Genomic DNA, 18,582 nt, shown 5'->3' with positions numbered 1-18,582 from the left:
ATTTTATTTATGAAAACCATGTCCTGTGCTGATTTCTCCCTTCCACTCATGGGAAGGTGAATCATGGGAAGGTGAAAGAAATGGAGCCCCTGATCCAGCCCTGGTGAAGCTTTGACAAAGGCAAAGCCCATCTTCCTTGCTTCCCTCCCATCTACTCTTCCAAGACCCCACAAGGAGCTGCTAAGGGTTTTCCTCAAATCAAAATCTGAATCACATTCCTATAGTCCTGGAAAGTACCTGACTTTACTGAACCAACTCTCTTTCCAGGGCTAGCAGAGGGGAAGGCCCGTTTCAGCAACAGCCCTTCTCTTAATCAGCCTTATTTGTGGTTGGAAGAAACCATGCTTATTTGTGATCGGAAGAAACCACTCTCTCCTCCTTTGCCCCATCTGAATGCCTTCTCGAGTTCTGTCTCAACTTCAAGGCTATGCTCCTGTCCTCTCTTCTCTGAGGAGCCTGCCCTGGTCTCTCCTACACCTTGAACTCTCCCTGCCTTGAACTCCAGTGGCACTAATTGTTGGCATCACTTGTTTGGCACGTGCCTTTCCTCCTGGTCAGATGCTGAATTGTGCAGTCACAGAGACCGCCCCCTTTGTCGTATTCCCCGTGGTGTCCAGTGCATTTATATGCCGGGCTGTGCATATGTGTTCATTGTAAAGCAGGGCAGAGGACTGCAGAGTGTTCGGACCTGCACTGCACCACAAGTGGGCAGTTCTGTGGCTCCGTTTCTTGTAAAAGCCCGTTAGTCCATCCCCCACCCTCTTTTCCAGGACCATATCTATAAAAGATGGCATTTTGTGCCCCATTCACATTAGCAGGCCTGGAAACATAAATAGAATCAATTGTTGTTTCTGTAGTGGGCAGAAAATCTTTTTAAAAAATCATTTGCCTCAGCAGTCTTCAATTAGACTCAGACTTTGCAGGCATTCGGGCCAGGCATTTCAACTAAGCTATTTTTTCTATTTGGCTTATGAAATAGTCCAAATGTAGTTTAAAAAGTCCCATTGCTTGAATAGGCTACAAAGATTGCAGAGGGGCACGTTCAGTTAATCCTCAGGTCACCCCACACTCCTCCAGCTCCTTCTCCTATATCTAGGAATCTGTTAAGACTCATTGTAAAAGCAAGAGCAGAATTTAGAACAAAACCCAGTGAAACGCTGCAGGGTTTAGCTCCCAAGGAGGGCCACTGACTTTGCCAGTATTCAGCAGATCAGCAAGCTTCTCTTACTAAATAAACCACGTCTCGGAATTCACAGTTATCTGAGCTTTCCTTCTGAAAACAGGAGAGGAAAGTGGTTTCACGGAATAAAAATGAATTTCCTCGGTTTCAGAACCTTGTTTGTCCTGTGCTTCTTCACACCAGACTCTCGTTGAGTGTGAAACTAACTGAGAGAAGAGTAGCATTTATTTAAGTGAGCTGGGTGCCCCCCTCCAGACAAAAATTCTTGTATGTTTTGAGGATGGGCTTTATTATCTAAAATTCAGTAACTTCTTAAGAATGTCTTTCTTGCATGTTGGAATATTTATTTGGTATAATGTATGACTGTAACATAAAATCATATATGAATCCCAGAAAGATGTGTGTGTGATAGTAAATTTTTATTTTAAATTCTGATTCTGTAGAACTGGATATGAATCTAGGATAATGTCCATAGTTAATAATAGATATGTCTATGATTTTAAGTGCAGAGTGCATTTTACTTAGGTAAGGTGACTACCTTTTTTTTTTTTCCAAAATTTTATTAGAGACCAAATAGTTTCAAAATTCATGGGCGCAACATTGGCAGTCCTGAAGGCATGGGTGAGCCAGTTTTGGGTCCCAAGCTCCCTGGCCTTTTGTAAAAGCAATAGCCTGCAGGCTTACCCAATGTGCATTCTGCCATCAGCTGTATTAGTGTACCTGGGACCCTGCGCCCCACCCCCCAAACATATACTTTTACATTTTTCCCAAATAAAGGGGTCAAGGCCTTTTACACAGCAGGCCCATCTAGACCTTAGACATGGGAACATGATACATCTACAACGTTATTGTTTAAAAAGATAAGCCATTTAAAAAGATGGAGGTGTTGAAGTAGGCCTCCTTGGGAAGGCAGTCCCCAAAGACTTGATAAGAAGAGGGAGATGTTACAAGATGCTGAACGTAGCCTTGTATTCAAAAGACTATAAAAGATTAATTTAAAAGATTTAAAATTTAATTTAATTTAAAAGACGAGAAAAGATTATATTTACAGGGAAAAAGAAAGACTGATACATAATATACCAAAATGTCAGTTAATGAAGCCATGCAGAAAGTGTGCCGTTTATTTATTCAGTAAGTGTTTATTTAGTGCCTACTATGTGCTAGATTAGGCCTTGTGGGTACAGTGGTGGATAAAAACAAATCTCCTTGCCTTTATAGAGGTTATAGTCTGAGGAAGATAGACAATGACCAAACAATCAAAAAGATAAATATATAATTATAAACCACAGTGAGTCCTCTTAGCAATTTATACTAAAATGTGAATTAATACAGAAATATTTCATTGGTAGACTTAGGTCACAAAATCCATACTGGATTTGGAGGGTGACTGGGAGAGTGAGGTTAAGGAAAACTCCTAGGTTTTCGTCTTAGAGAACTAGAGAGATGTAATTGGGCAATAGATAGTTAACCACCCGTGGGCCAGCCTACTTCAAGCTCCAGACATCTTTGAAGCAGAATGTACCCTTCACAACAAGTAAGACACTAAGAAACATGCTGTCTAGAGATGTGGAAGGAAAAGGACCCTATACTATGAATGGATAAAGGAAACTGGTCTTGTATTAACACAAAAAGTCTTCCAGCAGGAAGTGGCCAAGTAAATGAAGACCGATACTTTATTAGGGAAGGAGGCAGAGCAGTTAGGGGGGAAAATATTAGGTATGCTTATGGTAAGGGAGGGATTCATAACAACTCTATGCAAATATTCACAATCTTTAAGTATTCTTGAGAAATCTCTGCATAAACTCTGAACTTTATGAAAAAGGACTTTAGATTTTTAGAATCTATATATATATATATAAGTTTTATATACAACCTGGACTGGTTCACAATGGATTTCACTTTTTCTTTTTAATAAATTTATTTATTGATTTTTGGCTGCGTCGGGTCTTCGTTGCTGCGTGCAGGCTTTCTCTAGTTGCGGCGAGCTGGGGCTACTCTTCGTTGCTGTGCGCGGGCTTCTCATTGCGGTGGCTTCTCTTGTTGTGGAGCACGGGGTCTAGGTGCGCTGGCTTCAGTAGTTGTGGCACGCGGGCTCAGTAGCTGTGGCGCACAGGCTCAGTAATTGTGGCACACGGGCTTAGTTGCTCCATGGCATGTGGGATCTTCCCGGACCAGGGCTTGAACCGGCATCCCCTGCACTGGCAGGCGGATTCTTATCCACTGTGCCACCAGGGAAGTCCGATTTCACTTTAAGTCTATTAAGCAGCCCTTATTACTTGGCAAAGTTCTTTTACATCTGCTGCCTCTTTTACTCCCCCAACACTCTCATGAGGTGTGCAGGAGTGTCACTACCAGTAACAACCCATGTACTTACAATAGAGTTCTTTGCAGATTTCAAACATGCTTACCCATATATCTTCTTTTTGAAATCTGCCCAAAAGGTAGCAGGAAAATATTATTAGCCATCTTTCAGGCATTTTCAGCAAATAGGACTTAGCAAGGGGCCAGTGGTGGGTGATAGGATAGAAGCAGATATGAGCTAACCATCTTTGCCCGAGAGTAATAGCGGTAGTAGCAGTAATAACAGCGGTAACAGTCACCGCTACCATTGTTTGAGAACCGAATATGTGTCAGACATCCTACTAAGTGCTTTACTACTAAGGTTGTTCTGAGCACATTTCTGGTGCCTTGTTTTCATGAAGGGCACTTTTGGCTGATGGCCCAAGGTTGTTAAATACTATTTGTTGACCAATCCCATCTGTCTAGTTCTGTCTATAAAACAAAAACCTTGTCAGTTTTCCTTAATCTCACTCTTTTCCTCACTCTCTAATCCAATATGAATTTTACCACCTAAGTTCTATTGATTTTACAAACTAAATATCTCTGCATTCATGTCTATTACTCATTTTACCACCAGACAGCCCTTTGAGGTGTTTTTCTTGTTCTCATTTTACAGAAAAAGAAACTGAGATTCAGAAGTTTAATAACTTATCCAAATCCTCATGTTCAGTAAGTGATAGGGCTTGTATTTGGACATAAATCTATTTAAAGCCCAAATCTATTTTTTCTGTCTCCAGAGCCCAGGTTCTTAAGATTAAAACTACCATTATTTGAGGACTTCCAGGCCCTGTGCTATGGAGTCTGCCTATATTATCTCATTTAATCTTCCCAACTGAACAACCTCATGCAGTCGGCGCTGTTCTTATCCCACTATTACAGATGAGGAAACAGAGACTCAGAGAGGTTATGGAACTTGCCCAAGGTCACAGTGCTCATAAGTGAGTTGACTCAAGCAATTCGACTCCAATTTAGTTTAATACTAAACTATTAGTATGTTAAACTGTTTCCCAGAATTGGGGTTCAGACTAGTTAAAGGACTTGTCAAGGGCCACAGGTCAGGTAAGTACAGGACCAGGGGCAAGACCAGGACCCAACTCCTCACATTGGATCATGCTTGAGGCATGTGGTAGTCTTAGCCAGTCTCCATCAGAGGTCAGTTAGACTATCACCTCTGACGTCGCCCCAACCCTGTGTGAATTCTTTCCACTCGGTCTAGCGATTTCCCTTCATCCATCTCCCAGTGCTGTGTCTCTACCTCCTCCATGGCTACCAGTGCCCAGGTCGGGGAGGGATCCTCTGCCTCCCCACCCCCATGCAGCCTCCAGTCCCTAGGCTGATCTGCTGTCTGCTGAAGTTCGGACAGACTGATTACTGTACAGTCTGGGCTGCTAATAACCAAAGGAACCCCCCAAATCCACCCCATGCCATTGTGACTTCCTACCTTTTGAAACCAGACATTTCTAACGCATAGAAGCTACAGTCCCAGACAAGTCCTGCCCATGCCCCTCACTGATAAATTTTACTCCATTGGCTGCAATGCCTCCCTTCCAGATGTTTTAAGTTAAGATTGGGAAAGCTGTGTTTTTACTGGATTGAATCACAGCCCTTGGCTGAAATTTTTTGGCCCTTTATACACTCCTTAGATTTATCAGCTAATTGCAGACACTTTGAGAGAATAATACAGCATGTGTTTATTATGACAAAACCTGTAAGTGTGTCTTTGTGGTCAGAGATTCACGGGTGTTTCCTTTACTCACCCCTGGCTAAGTGTTAGGGTTGGTTCAAAAATGTTGCTTCACGGGCTTCCCTGGTGGCTCAGTGGTTAAGAATCCGCCTGCCAGTGCAGGTGACATGGGTTCAAGCCCTGGCCCGGGAGGACCCCACATGCCGCGGAGCAACTGGGCCCATGCGCCACAACTACTGAGCCTGTGCTCTGGAGCCCGCGAGCCACAACTACTGAAGCCCGCGCACCTAGAGCCCGTGCTCCGCAACAAGAGAAGCCACTGCAATGAGAAGCCCATGCACCACAACAAACAGTAGCCCCCGCTCGCAACAGCGAAGAGTAGCCCCTGCTCACCGCAACTAGAGAAAACCCGTGTGCAGCAACAAAGACCCAACACAGCCAAAAATAAATAAATCAATAAAATAAATTTAAAAAATAAAAAGAGTGGTGACCTCCCCAAACAACAACACTACAAGGGCTGAGTCACTTTAAAAAAAAAAATGTTGCTTCAAAGTCAGGAACTTAACATGGGTGAAGATTTCATTTATGTGTTTTGATGGAGTTTGGGGAATGGAGACAGGATAGATGGGATAGCCCAATTTTCATTCTTGGACTGTTGAAATCTTTAGTTGTAGATGATAAAGTGATTTATAAAAGGAGACAGAGGAATTTTATTTAAAACATAAACAAAGCTTTGTGTCGTTCTAATGTCACTGTTTAATAAAGTTCTCCATATGGGTTAATTCTGGATCTCCCAATGTGGCCTATTAAGAGATTTATGCCTGAAGACATGTTGAAGGGCGTGTCTGCCTCTCTGAGTTATGGCAGCCAGTAGCTAAGGTGGCCCTTCAGCCAGGAGGAGCCCAATGGCAGCAAACTGGGGGGAGAGGGGAGTCGACTGTCATCACAGCTCAGATAGGGCAGTTGTTATCTGGGGTATGAGTCACTGGCAAGGATCTGGATGAAGATTTTGGCAAGCCCCAGTCCTAGGTTGCTGCTGCATCTGAAGGACCAATTGACCACTGGAAAGGCAGGATGGAAAAGCCAGAAGCAAAACATGGATGTCCAGGATACATCGTTGGGGTCCCTGATCCCCAGTCAGAATGTCAGTGAAGGGCTCAGAGGTGATGGTCCTTGGGGCAGGGAGAACTGAGGCTGCACCTGTGTTTGAGATGGACGGTGACTGGGTAAGCCAGAGGGAGAAGAAAGAAGGCAAACACTGACAAAAAGGAACAAATTGCTTTGACTGTGGAATGAGGTAGAAGCTGAAAACAGATAGAGGAATCAAAATACGAAAATGCCTTTAAATTGTAAAAGAATCAGAAATAATGTCAGGAAAAAAATGTCAGCTGGAAATCTGGATTTTAGAATTGTCAAGAAAAAGAAATACAGGCTGCCCTCTGTATCCGTGGGTTCCACATCTGCAGATTCAACCAACGGGGGATCAAAAATATTGGGGGAAAAAATCCAGAAAGTTCCAAAAAGCAGAACTTGAATTTGCTTCGTGCTGGTAAATATTTGCATTAGCATTTCCATTGTATTATGTATTATAGGCAGTCTGGAGATCATTTAAAGTATATGGAAGAATGCATGTAGGTTATATGCAAATACTCCGCCATTTTATATAAGGGACATGAGCATCCTCTGATTTTGCTGTCCGCGGGGGTCCTGGACCAATCCTCCTGAAGATAGGGAGGACTGTGCTGCTTCTTATTACTCTCAGGTATAGAGAATTACCTAAGACACATGGTTGTGAGGGAACCTGTTTCAATGACTGCATTTGAATGTTCTGTCATCTGTACATCAGAGAACAATTTTCTCAAGCCTGTCGTTCACTTCCTTTCACAATGCTTCTCTATGAGGACGCCCAGATTTCTCTCTGGAATGGGTAAATATTATCTCTTCTGAGAAACTGGTTTGTTTTCATTCTTCAGATCGAGAATCTCATAAATATTGTCTGCCCTTCTCATTTGCTACTAGAAAGCTTAGAACTAAATTCATGAACCACTCCTAGCAAGGAAATAAGCTCTTAATAATACGTAATCAAAAAATGTATTTTTCTATGCTATTCTCACTTCTTACTTCATCTTCCCCTTATTTTCCCTTTAATCCATTTCCTCCCCTGTTGAATTTATTGTATTTTATTTGATTGTATCTTGCGGTGTGTGTGTCACTTAAGCTGGAACAAAGAAGCCTATGTAAATCAACACATCCATACAAGTAAATGGATGTTTCCCAATGCTAAAAGATGCTATTTTCTTTTATGGACTTTACATTTTACTTCACTCTTAATTCCTTTAACAAATGCCCCTTTCATAAATAGAGAGAGAGCTTCCTTCAGGCCTCTGAACCATCTCAATTTCCAAATTAAGTAAAGCCCAAATAAAGATACTGCCTTTGCTTGGTAAATTAACTCAGTGTCCTATACTTGTTTAAAATGCTTGGTCGAAATTTTAGAATCATTATGCAATAAGAGACGGCATTCAGAAATGGTGGAGAAAAGCTTGAACCCTACCAGTCAGGTACCCTGCTTTTGCCAGAAGAAGCCTTCATTATTAATTCCCTGTGCGGTCCTGGGGTCCTCCAGACTCTCCACTCAACCCTACAAGACTCACTTGGGCGGAAGACTACATTTCCATGCAAGTAAGGTCCTCCTAAAGAGCGAGGCACAACAAGCCGCCTTCAAAGCCCTCCTTCTCCTGCAACATTTCCACTTCTCTAACTAGAAGGGAACTCTGAGTAATCTGAACATGTATCCCCTCTAGAGGGCTGGCCATCTCCATCCTACTTCTCCAGCTTATCTATTATCACTCGTTTTTCTACTGTTCCAGCTCCTTTGTTCCAGCTAAAGAGGTCTATGTAGTGCTAGTTTCTCATCTTTGCAAATGCCACTCCCTGCTTGGACCTTAACCTTCCCCTAACTTACTCCTCCCCACTTGACTGAGTCCTACCCTCAGCACCCACCTCTTCCAGGAAGCCCTTCCCCATGTAGCAGCCCTCAGTGATTTCCCCCATGAACTCTGTAGCTCCTACCGTCTGCCGCTTCACCCTGGCCACCTACCACATAGGCTGGGCCATTGTTATTTTTCTTTTCAAGTGTAGGTCCCATTTCCTCAACTAGATGTTAAACCTCTCTATAACTAGGACTGGTGTATCATAGACTCAATAAATATCTGCCTAAAGATCAAATGAATGAATAATTCCTATGGATTTTGGGGATACCCGGAAGCATCTAGCACAGTGCTGGCTCATTAAATGCTTGACATTAATGATACTAGTAAAAATGTTATCCTCCACTTACCCACCCACTACAACATAATGTCCCTGAGCCTTCCTATCCTGGTAGCTAAAAGCAAACCCCACTTTTCTGTTTTAACAAAATAAGCTGTGCTTTGACTTTTTTGATTTCCTCTCCTCCTAGATTTTGAAGAAGTCCTGCATCGAAATTCTAGCAGCTGAACCATCCACCATATGTGCAGGAGGTAAATTGAAATTAAATGCTAATCGCTGTCACACAAATAATGAGATTTTGAATTCAAGTCACATGTTTACTTCATCAGTAGAGAAGAAGGGAGGTGGGGCAGGAAAGGGGAGGGGGAAAAAGAGGAGTAGAAACTGCTGAATAAATTTGCTTCTAGGGAAAAAAGGGAATAAGGAATCAACATGCCAGTTGTTTGAAAGTTTGGAAAAGCCTATCTAAATTCTCTCCTTTCATGGGAACTAATTTGGGAGTATCACAGAAATACTGGATTCCCACACATCACCATCAGTACCCCTCTCTGGATACAAGTGGTGTCTAACCCTACATCCTCATGGCGGCTATCACAGTGATCATAGGCCACCTCTGAAATGTTGGTATTTTTAATTATTTAATCAGTGCGGAACCTCTCTCCGTAATTAATATGTTGATCATAATTAATTGCTTAATCCACAATTCCTCACAAAATGTTGATATAGGCCACGCCAATTATCCCAGTAAAAGGCCATTATAATTTTATCATTAATACAGCAAGCCTCCACTTATACAAAGAGTCAGCCTTCTCTGAGTCACAGTATTTTCTCTAACTGATCAAAATCACGTTCTTACTGTTGTTTTGTATTATAATGGACTGCCTAAAATTTCAACCATTCTGGCTCTCTTTGTATAATTCCTGACAGGTTTCCCATCACTCTTATTTAAAAAGTACTGTTAGGCACCTACTGAATGCCAGGCACTGTGGTAAGTGCTGGTGATACAAAAAGGATAAACTTTCTCTCCATGAGTTCCTGTGCTCCAGGACCTGTAGTATTTCACCGTTGAGAGTTCACTGTTAACATTGCCTTTCTAGTCTCCTAAAATACCAAGTGCCAATTATTATTATTATTTTTTTGCCGTACGCGGGCCTCCCACCGCCGTGGCCTCTCCCGTCGTGGAGCACAGGCTCCGGACACACAGGCTCAGCGGCCATGGCTCACGGGCCCAGCCGCTCCGCGGCATGTGGGATCCTCCCGGACTGGGGCACGAACCCACGTCCCCTGCATCGGCAGGCAGACCCCCAACCACTGCGCCACCAGGGAAGCCCCCAAATGCCAATTATTAATTTGTCATAGAAAATATATCATGCAACCCCATAAGGAGTGAGGAAGGACTTTCAAGCTTTTTCAAACACTGTAGAGTTTTATTCTTTATGGCATATTTTATTGGTATAAATGAGGTAATTCCTTGAGGATTCCATTCCAGTTTCTTGGCTATATTTTAGAATAGTTGAAACACTTTTCAAGGAGTTAGATGTAGTGACTAGTATGTGCCAACAACAAAACACTAAGTATATATGTAAGCATTTAAAGTTGTTAGCAGTACTTGGAGACTGACTATTCAGAGACGTGTAAATTTCCTGAAGAAAAGCAATCAACAAAGATTATCTATTGACCTTTAAATACACTGCTACCTGGTAACACAGATGGCAGGAACAAATGTGCTTGCCACAAAGACAGGTCCAGGAGAACATTCTTAAGAAAAGGAATTGAAAAATCTTACCTTTGCAAATTTACAAAAGCATATGACCACATGAGCCCAGTGCCAGGAGGCTTAACTAGGGTTCATTAGCTTCAAGGTAAATCTGTCTCCACAATTTTTATAACTCCTTTACTTTAAAACAGTTAGAAAACAGGGGAGTTCCTTAATTGTGCAGTTATCTCATTCATGAAGAAAAACCCCAGACTTGCAGTTTAGCAATCCTACTGGATGTTTTGCAACCTTGTACTGAAGCAGAACATCTAAAGACAATGAATACAGCTTCTGTTAATTCACTAGCATAATCAGTTCCCCTCCTGTAGGGTTCTTGGGGACAGAGAAGGAATCTTATTTCTCTCCACTTCCCATTGCCTAACAGAGTCCGTGGTACTTAATAGGTGGTCAATAAATGTTGACCGAATGTCTTGGTTCATACATTCCTTAAACAAACAATGTACCGATTTTTGCTCATTCGACCCTTATTAACTACTTTCGCCTAATCTCAAGAAGTTATCAGAACTTTGAACTATTTTAAATGAAGCAGAATTAGAAATAGCCAAAGACAGAACAAGGCCCCAAAAGGCCACCAAATTTCAATCACTCGGATTGAGTATCTTCTTAAATAATTCTTGAATCAAAGATTAGTAAACCAAAATCTCCTTTACTTACCACTGAGGTGTTCAAGACAATAAAAAGACCACATATATAAACGTAATGAATACGGCACAGAAATACCAGGGTCCACAAGATCTGATCCTAGCAAATTCATAGTTTTCAGTATGTTTCTTATGTAATGGAAAAGAAAAATAATTAAATAAAAGATATTTTTAAAGCTAAGGAAAATATAAGAAAAAATATTTAAAAGCATTAATAAACTTAAACAAATTAAAACAATTCCACTGCTTAATTATCCCAGGAGCTGTTTCTTTGGTAGAACCAATAAAATAGACAAATCTCTGGTAAATCCAATCCAAGGAATCTTTCTTTAAATATTTTAAAAATCTCTGGCTTATGTGCAATATCCCATATTTTATGGACAAACAATAGTTTCCTGTATCGGAGTAAACTATCCAATTCTATTTATTTTATTTCTTTTTTCTAATTGACATGTAGTTGATTTACAATGTTGTGTTAATTTCTGCTGTACAGAAAATTGATTCAGTTATAACTACATATATACATTCTTTTTTAGATTCTTTTCCATTATGGTTTATCACACAATATTGAATATAGTTCCCTGTGCTATACAGTAGGACCTTGTTCTATATCCATTCTACATATACTAGTTTGCATCCACTAACCCCAAACTCCCAATCCATCCCTTCCATTTCCTTTATTTCTTATAAAAAAATTAATACAAGACACAGTGATGGGACCTAGCCTAGGTTTTGAAAAAGCAAGCTCCCACCTCTCTTGAATTAGAATCATTAGGATTAAAACATGTAGATTAGAGAATAAGTTTACTAAGAAGAAAATAAAACTTTCACAAGATATCCTTACACCAAAAGTTCTTCCAAGGATTCCCTTAAAGGTCTGTCACTGATCATTCCCTGGAGTAAGCATGGCTTTCATGAAGCATTGGAGGCCATTTCATTGTCCAGGGCTGTGAACTCCTGTCAAGTAGACCTAAGCATACCCCCTGTGTGATTTTCATTAGGCCACTGCAAGGAGCCAGGGCCAGGGATTTATGTGAAAGTGCTTTAAAAAGCATAAACTGTTACAACAAAGCAAGGTGACATTATTATCATCAGTATCGTTTTAATAAGGATTGAAGGTCAATATGAGAATCGTGATGTTGATAATATCACACCTAGATGAGAAAAACATGCCTGTATGTTTCTCTACTGAAAGAAAATTGGGGAAGCCTTGGTAGAGTTCAGAGTAGCTGCAAAATGATTCATTAACTCAATACGTACTGGAGGAGAATGTGAAGAAGGAAATATTGTTCATATTTGTAAAGTTCATTGTTCATATTTGTAAAAAAAAAATGTTGAGACTAAGCCCTGGACAGATCTGTGAAGAAGGTAGAACTTGCTTTCATCAAAAACCTTTCCTCTCTGCTTCCTCCCCTCACTCTCTGAATTACTTCCCGTCCCTGGCCCCCAGAGCAGCCCCTGCTGTGGAGCCCCACCCTGGCCTGTCCACTTAAGACACGCTATGCTGATGACTGCATTCTCCCAAGACAGGGATCTCAGCTGGCTCTCACCAACAACTCAGCAACAGCCATGGTTCTGACAGCAAACAGAGCTCTGAGACAGGCAGTGAGATAATGCACTGGGTGGACAGTAAAACTGAGATCCAACACAGATCTTTCTGTGTTGGGCTGCAAATAATAGGGTGAAATTTAATGGGACAAATATAAGATGCTGAACTTGCAAATCGTCAGTTTCACGTACAAGCAGGTTTAGAGAAACCTGACTTAGTAACGGTTCATGCAAAGAAAAAGAAAAAGCGAGGAGAAGCATAGATATCTTGAGAGCCAACAAGAATGCCTCTGACAAAAAAAAAGCTGATGTAATCTTAGAGCGCATCAATAGCCATCCAGTGTCCAGGGCAAGAGAGCTAATACCATGCTCCACTATTCCAAGTTCAGACCATGGTTCCAAGTCCCATATTTTAAAAATGGCATTGACAAAGGCATGTTCCTAGTAGTAGTGGTGATGGAACTGGAAACCATATTAATAATTCATTCAGGATGTGAGGGCAGCCCAGCTGCAACATCTGTCACCCCATGGATAGCCAGGGTTGATTCAGCCGATCTGGTTGGCTAGGCAGGTGGCCCCTTCCTCCCTCCCATGTGTATCCCTCCTGAAGCTGCATGCTCAGTGGAAGAGGATGACCTTCCTCAGTAGGGTCCATTCTTCAGTCAAGGATGTACAAGTAGCTGTGCTCCCCTGCTACAACCTCCGAACAAGCTCTCAAGGTCCATTTACAGGAGAACACAGGATAGTCAAGCTTCCAAGACTCCAGTCACTGATTCTTTCCTCCCTTGCTTCCTTCCTTCCTCCCTTCCTTCCTTCTTCCCTCCCTTCCTTCTTTCTTTCCATCACTTCTTAATGTCTACTATGTACCAAGCAATATGAAAAGATTTGAGTACCAACATGCGTGCTTGGTCCCAACCCCCCATAAAACTCACAGTCTGCTCTAGGAGATAGTCATGTGTTCGGACAAATTACGAAACCACGTGTGAAGCACTATAGCAGAGATCTGCTCAAAGAGGTGCTAATGAGATGCTTGTGGGATGAGGAAGGACCAGAGTGACCACAGAGATTTAGACAAAGAATCGAGACACTCACAAGGATATTTGGAGAATTCCCATGCAGAAAGGAATAATTAGGCTTACTACAAATAGCTTCAGGAGACCACCATGGAGAGATTGGGGAGGAATTCAAGGAGGCGGGTTTTAGCTTAACACACGCAACTTTTACAACTAAAGCTTTCCAACAATGGAGTAGATGCTCTCAACTTTCCACCCCCAGAATTACGTGAGCAACAGCAGAATGGCCATCTGTAACCACGTGCTATACAGAGAAGCCCTTTTTGGGTCTCCTTTATAACTTTAAGTTTCTAAAGACTTAATTCAACTTCAGCTAAGATATTAATGGCTGATTATTTGTTTAATGGCTAAAGAAAAAAGTATACTTGGAACTATTTTGCATTTTAACAGGAAATCTTAATGCGAAGAGGAGGTAAGCTTCTGCCCTATCAGAAAGAATTTCAATCAATGTCATGAGTGAAACTATTTGGAGAGAGAGCCATCCCAAAACTCCTCCACTGCCAGAGGATATAAGCTGGCAGCCAACAAGCCCTGTCTGGTCTGCACATATGTTCTTTTTGACTCACACTGCAATTAAAAAAAAAAAATTATTGCTAACATTTAAAAGGCTGATTGCACCTAAAAATCCAGATTTTTGTCTTGTATTGAAAAATCAGATCTAGTAACATTGGGCCTGTACTTATTGCAGGATAATGATTATTAGAGACTGAATAACTTCCCTTTAAAAGAAGCATGTACTCTTTCCAGTTCACCATACTCTCCACCACTCCCCATTATCCCAATACCCAGGTCAAGCATGCGGTTGCCGTTTAGCATGGTGCTTATGCCACTGTATTTACGGTTCCTGTTCTAAAACATGTAGGAAGTCACCTGCTCTGTGGAGAGCCTTTATAGCACCTTTGACATTACCTGCATTTAAATAATTCTGCTTCCCTTCTAATACAGACTCTTTTTTAAAGTTCCTAATAAAATGTTTTTGCAGATTAGCCTCTGTGTAATTAGGAAAATTGATCCATTGTTAGATTGGCCCTGCCTAGTTCAGCGCCTCTTTAGGAAATGCATCGTCTTGTCTAAGCACAATTTTCCTCTGGTCCCACAGTGTTGGCCTCAGACTTGAATAGCTCACAGTGTTTTATGTAAGCAAATACTCCAGGAAGGAACTAATTGGAAATAAGTGTGCAACCTGCCAACTGCTCTACGTTTAAAGTTCTTTTCCTCCAGAAATGGAAGGAGATTATCATTAGCGCCTTGCATTGTCATTTCAGAAGCAATTGTATTATTCCTACTCTGTTGTTTCCCATTGTTCGTAGTAAAATTGGGTAAGTGAGCACAAAGGAAGGTACTTGTAGGTGGCATGTTTACCATTTGGAAATTAGATGCTTAAACCAGACACATTTAAGCAACATCAAAAAGTGGTTTCCTTTCTTTCACTTTTCACTGTTTTTCAGAGAGCTCATGTTGGCCCATAGGCACCTCTTCTGAATCAATTGTTTAATCCTCTCCTTGGTCTTCATTTTCATTAAAAGATATTTCTATTTGAAGGAGGGGCTTTCATACATTGTTGGTGGAAATGTAAAATGGTACAATCACTTTGGAAAACAGTTCTGACAATCTCTCAAAACATTAAATATACACTAACCACATGACCTAGCTGTTCTACTCCTAAGTGTTTACCCAAGGGGAAAAAAATAAAATCTATGTCCTGGCACAGACTTGTACATAAATGTTTATAACTGCTCTATTTTTAAGAGCCAGAGACTGTGAACAACTCAAATGTTCATCAACACATGAATGGATAAAACTGTGGTTTTCATACAATGAATAATAGTCAGCAATAAAAAGAAATAGACGGGCTTCCCAGGTGGCGCAGTGGTTGAGAGTCCGCCTGCCGATGCAGAGGACGCGGGTTCGTGCCCCGGTCCGGGAGGATTCCACATGCCGCGGAGCGGCTGGGCCCGTGAGCCATGGCCGCTGAGCCTGCGCGTCCGGAGCCTGTGCTCCGCAACGGGAGAGGCCAGAACAGTGAGAGGCCCGCGTACCGCAAAAAAAAAAAAAAAAAAAAGAAATAGACTATGTATAAACCTCAAAATAATTATGGATGAATCTTAAAATAATTATGCTCAGTAAAAAAAGCCAGACCAAAAAAAAAAATACTATATGATTCCATTTGCATAAAATTCTAGAGAGTGCAAACTAATCTACAACAACAGAGAGCAGATCAGTGGTCGCATGGTGTGGGGCAGGGCAGGAGGAAGAGATTACAAAGGGGCACATGGAAACTTCTGAGGGTGGTGGATGTGTTCACCATCTTTATTGTGGTATCACCCCATGATTGTATACCTATGTCGAAACTTATCAAATTATACACTTTACATGCAACTTACTGTATGTCAGTTATACCTCACTAAAATTCTTATAAGTAAATAGCTATAAAATAAAAACCTTAGAGTAATTTAGGCATCAGAAAGCACTTAATACACATCCAGCTCTATGTTATATTTTAGATGTTACATGTTACAATAGCATTTAATAGGAGAGCAAATTGAAGCTAACTCTCAAGATGGAAATATCACTAATTTTACACAAAAGTCTTAGGTGACCAGAGCACATGGTGAATATACAGATGTCTCATTTTCAGATACAGTGGTTGATAGGTGATCTTTATTGAGGTCATCGCAAAACTATGTGTTCACATTTCCAAAAAAAAAAAAAGCAAAAAAAGGGAACAGAGTAAGTTTATCAAACTATTCATTGACCTTAAGTTTTTTCTTTTTTAAAATTGAGCTATAATTCACATATCCTAAAATTCACCCTTTCAAATAGTACAATTCAGTAATGTCTAATATACTCACAAAGTTGTACAACCATAGCCACTGTGTAATTCCAGAATATGTTCATTATCCTGAAAAGAAACCCTGTACCCATTAAGCAGTCACTCCCCATTCCTTCCTCTCCCCAGCCCTGGCCAGTCAATTTTCTGTCTCTCTGGATTTGCTAATCTGCACTATTCACATGGAAATGAAATAGAATAAAATCATACAATAGATGGACTTTCATGTCTGGTTTCTTTCATTTGGCATAATGTTTTCAAGATTCATCCATGTCATAGCACATGTCAGAACTTGTGACTTTTTATGGGTAAATAATATTCCATTGTGTGAATACCATATTCATCATTTGGTGGATACTTGGGTTGTTTCCACTTTTTTGGCTATTGTGAATGATGCTATTGTGTAATGTATGTACAAGTTTTTGTGTAGACATATGTTTTCAATTCTCTTGAGTATAGGATGAGATTTCTGGGTCATATGGTAATTCTATGTTTAACTTTCTGAGGAACTGCCAACTATTTTACAAAACAGCTGTACCAATTTACATTCCCACCAGCAATGTATGAGGCTTCTCATTTCTTCACCAACACTTATTATTGTCCACCTATTTTATTATAGTCATTCTAGTGAGTGTGGAGTGGTTTTGATTTGCATTTTCCTAATAACCAATGACACTGAGCATCTTTTCATTCAATGACCTGATTAAGCCTCAGAAAACAAACAGGATTAGATCTGACTGGTACCTGAATAAATGACCACCTTCTCCTCCCCTTTCTCCCTTTCTATACCAAGATGTCATTTATTTGTTCGTGAAACGAGCTTACACTGAGACTGACTCAGCCCTGGGTGAGGCACGGCCAAAGATTCTAAAGAAATAGATATGATGGCCTCTCCCATCAGGAAGCTTAAATTATAATTGAGAGTAAAGTGACAAAAGAATCATAATAAACATATACCTTAAAGATAACTTAAAGAATATGTATCTTAAAAGATTAGGTAAAAGATCATTTCCAAGCAGAAATTCCTCCCTAATGCCCTCCAGTCCCTAGGCACTCCTTGTAGGAGCTGTAAACCAACGTGCACGCTGCCTAAAAACACTTAGATGTACGTATGGTGAGAGACAGGTTCAGGGCTTTGTGAACAAACTGAATTAAATCAGTATGTCCTGGTTCTGGTGTGTCCTGGCTCTCTCTTGCTGACAGATTCACTTGACAGGGTTTTGTTACATACCTTCTACGTGTGAAGGGCTGACATTCCAGTCGGGCTGCCGGGGCAGATACTCAGGCGCTTCTGGAGGCCAAATGTGCATCCTCACATAGAAACTGGTGGGAGCTCGCCTCTGCTCTGGTGTGCCTCCCAGAGCATCCTTTCCTTCATCTGCTCCCCGCGCCTCGGGGGTTAGATTGCTCCGTCCCCACCATGGCTGTCCCTGGGTTTCTGCTGTCTTCCTCCCTAACACCCTGAGGGCTGGCCAAGCAGCCATGCCGGCATCCTCTTTCACTGAGGACTCAGCAGCGGAACGGGTTATGCTAGGACACGGTGTTAGAGAAGAGAGTTGGCACATGGCCTGCGCTTCCAGAATCTTCTCTCCTTCCACTGATCTTTGAGGAGACAAGAGAAGTAGGCAGAGCAGCGAGGCAGAAAACATTTGCAAGCAGCAAAAGCATCCAATGGCAGACTTCTGGATGTCTAGCGTTCAGACTAAAACCAGAAATGGGTATCTATAGGCTAAATTGAGTAACCAAGGTGCAATAAGATTCTTCCACAATGCTTGACACCGAATAGAATGCTTGTTGAGCCAGTTGTGTCATCAGTCACGTGCCAGGCAGACATCTAAAGAAAACCATCTAGTCCACCCTCCTAAACTTAGCAACCGTATATATGCATCGACATGCCTATCTAAATCCTTAATACTCATAGGACTATGGTCCTGAAAAACCATCGTTAAGTTCTGAACCTTAATATAGTTCAAAACTACGGCAGTGAATGCTGGTGGGTACAAGTCCCAGTTTTGCTGCTTACCAGTTACAGATTGCATGATCTTGGGCAGGTCATTTACAACGTCAGAAATCTCCATTTCCTTACAGGGAAGGTCGTTGATACCGCTAAACCGCATTCTGTTCTAACTTGTTTCTCCTCGTGGCACACTTAGTGCCTCCGGCTTCTTTTACTTCGGTTTTGGTTTCCTTCCTGCTTCCCAGCTGGGCCAGCTCCATTTTTCTGCAAAATGGACAAGCC

The 18,582-nt window shown here is 41.4% G+C and overlaps 1 protein-coding gene and 1 long non-coding RNA gene across 2 annotated transcripts in view; one reads left to right on the top strand and one right to left on the bottom strand.

The window, feature by feature from the left end:
• Positions 1-18,582, top strand: part of ANTXR1 (ANTXR cell adhesion molecule 1) — a 245,349-nt gene that overhangs the window by 71,226 nt on the left and 155,541 nt on the right. The window contains exon 9 of the mRNA XM_060168937.1: positions 8,665-8,725. Within this exon, the coding sequence (XP_060024920.1) occupies positions 8,665-8,725 (61 nt within the window). The remainder of the gene's footprint in view (positions 1-8,664; positions 8,726-18,582) is intronic.
• LOC132531242 (uncharacterized) lies at positions 15,980-17,834 on the bottom strand. The gene is made up of 3 exons (XR_009544055.1): positions 17,575-17,834; positions 16,366-16,415; positions 15,980-16,194 (listed from the first exon to the last, which is right to left on the bottom strand). It is a non-coding gene; the product is annotated as an uncharacterized LOC132531242 (long non-coding RNA).

Source organism: Lagenorhynchus albirostris, chromosome 13 (assembly GCF_949774975.1).
Source record: "Lagenorhynchus albirostris chromosome 13, mLagAlb1.1, whole genome shotgun sequence".
NCBI classification, from domain to species: domain Eukaryota; kingdom Metazoa; phylum Chordata; class Mammalia; order Artiodactyla; family Delphinidae; genus Lagenorhynchus; species Lagenorhynchus albirostris.
This window is presented reverse-complemented; position numbering and strand designations above follow the sequence as displayed.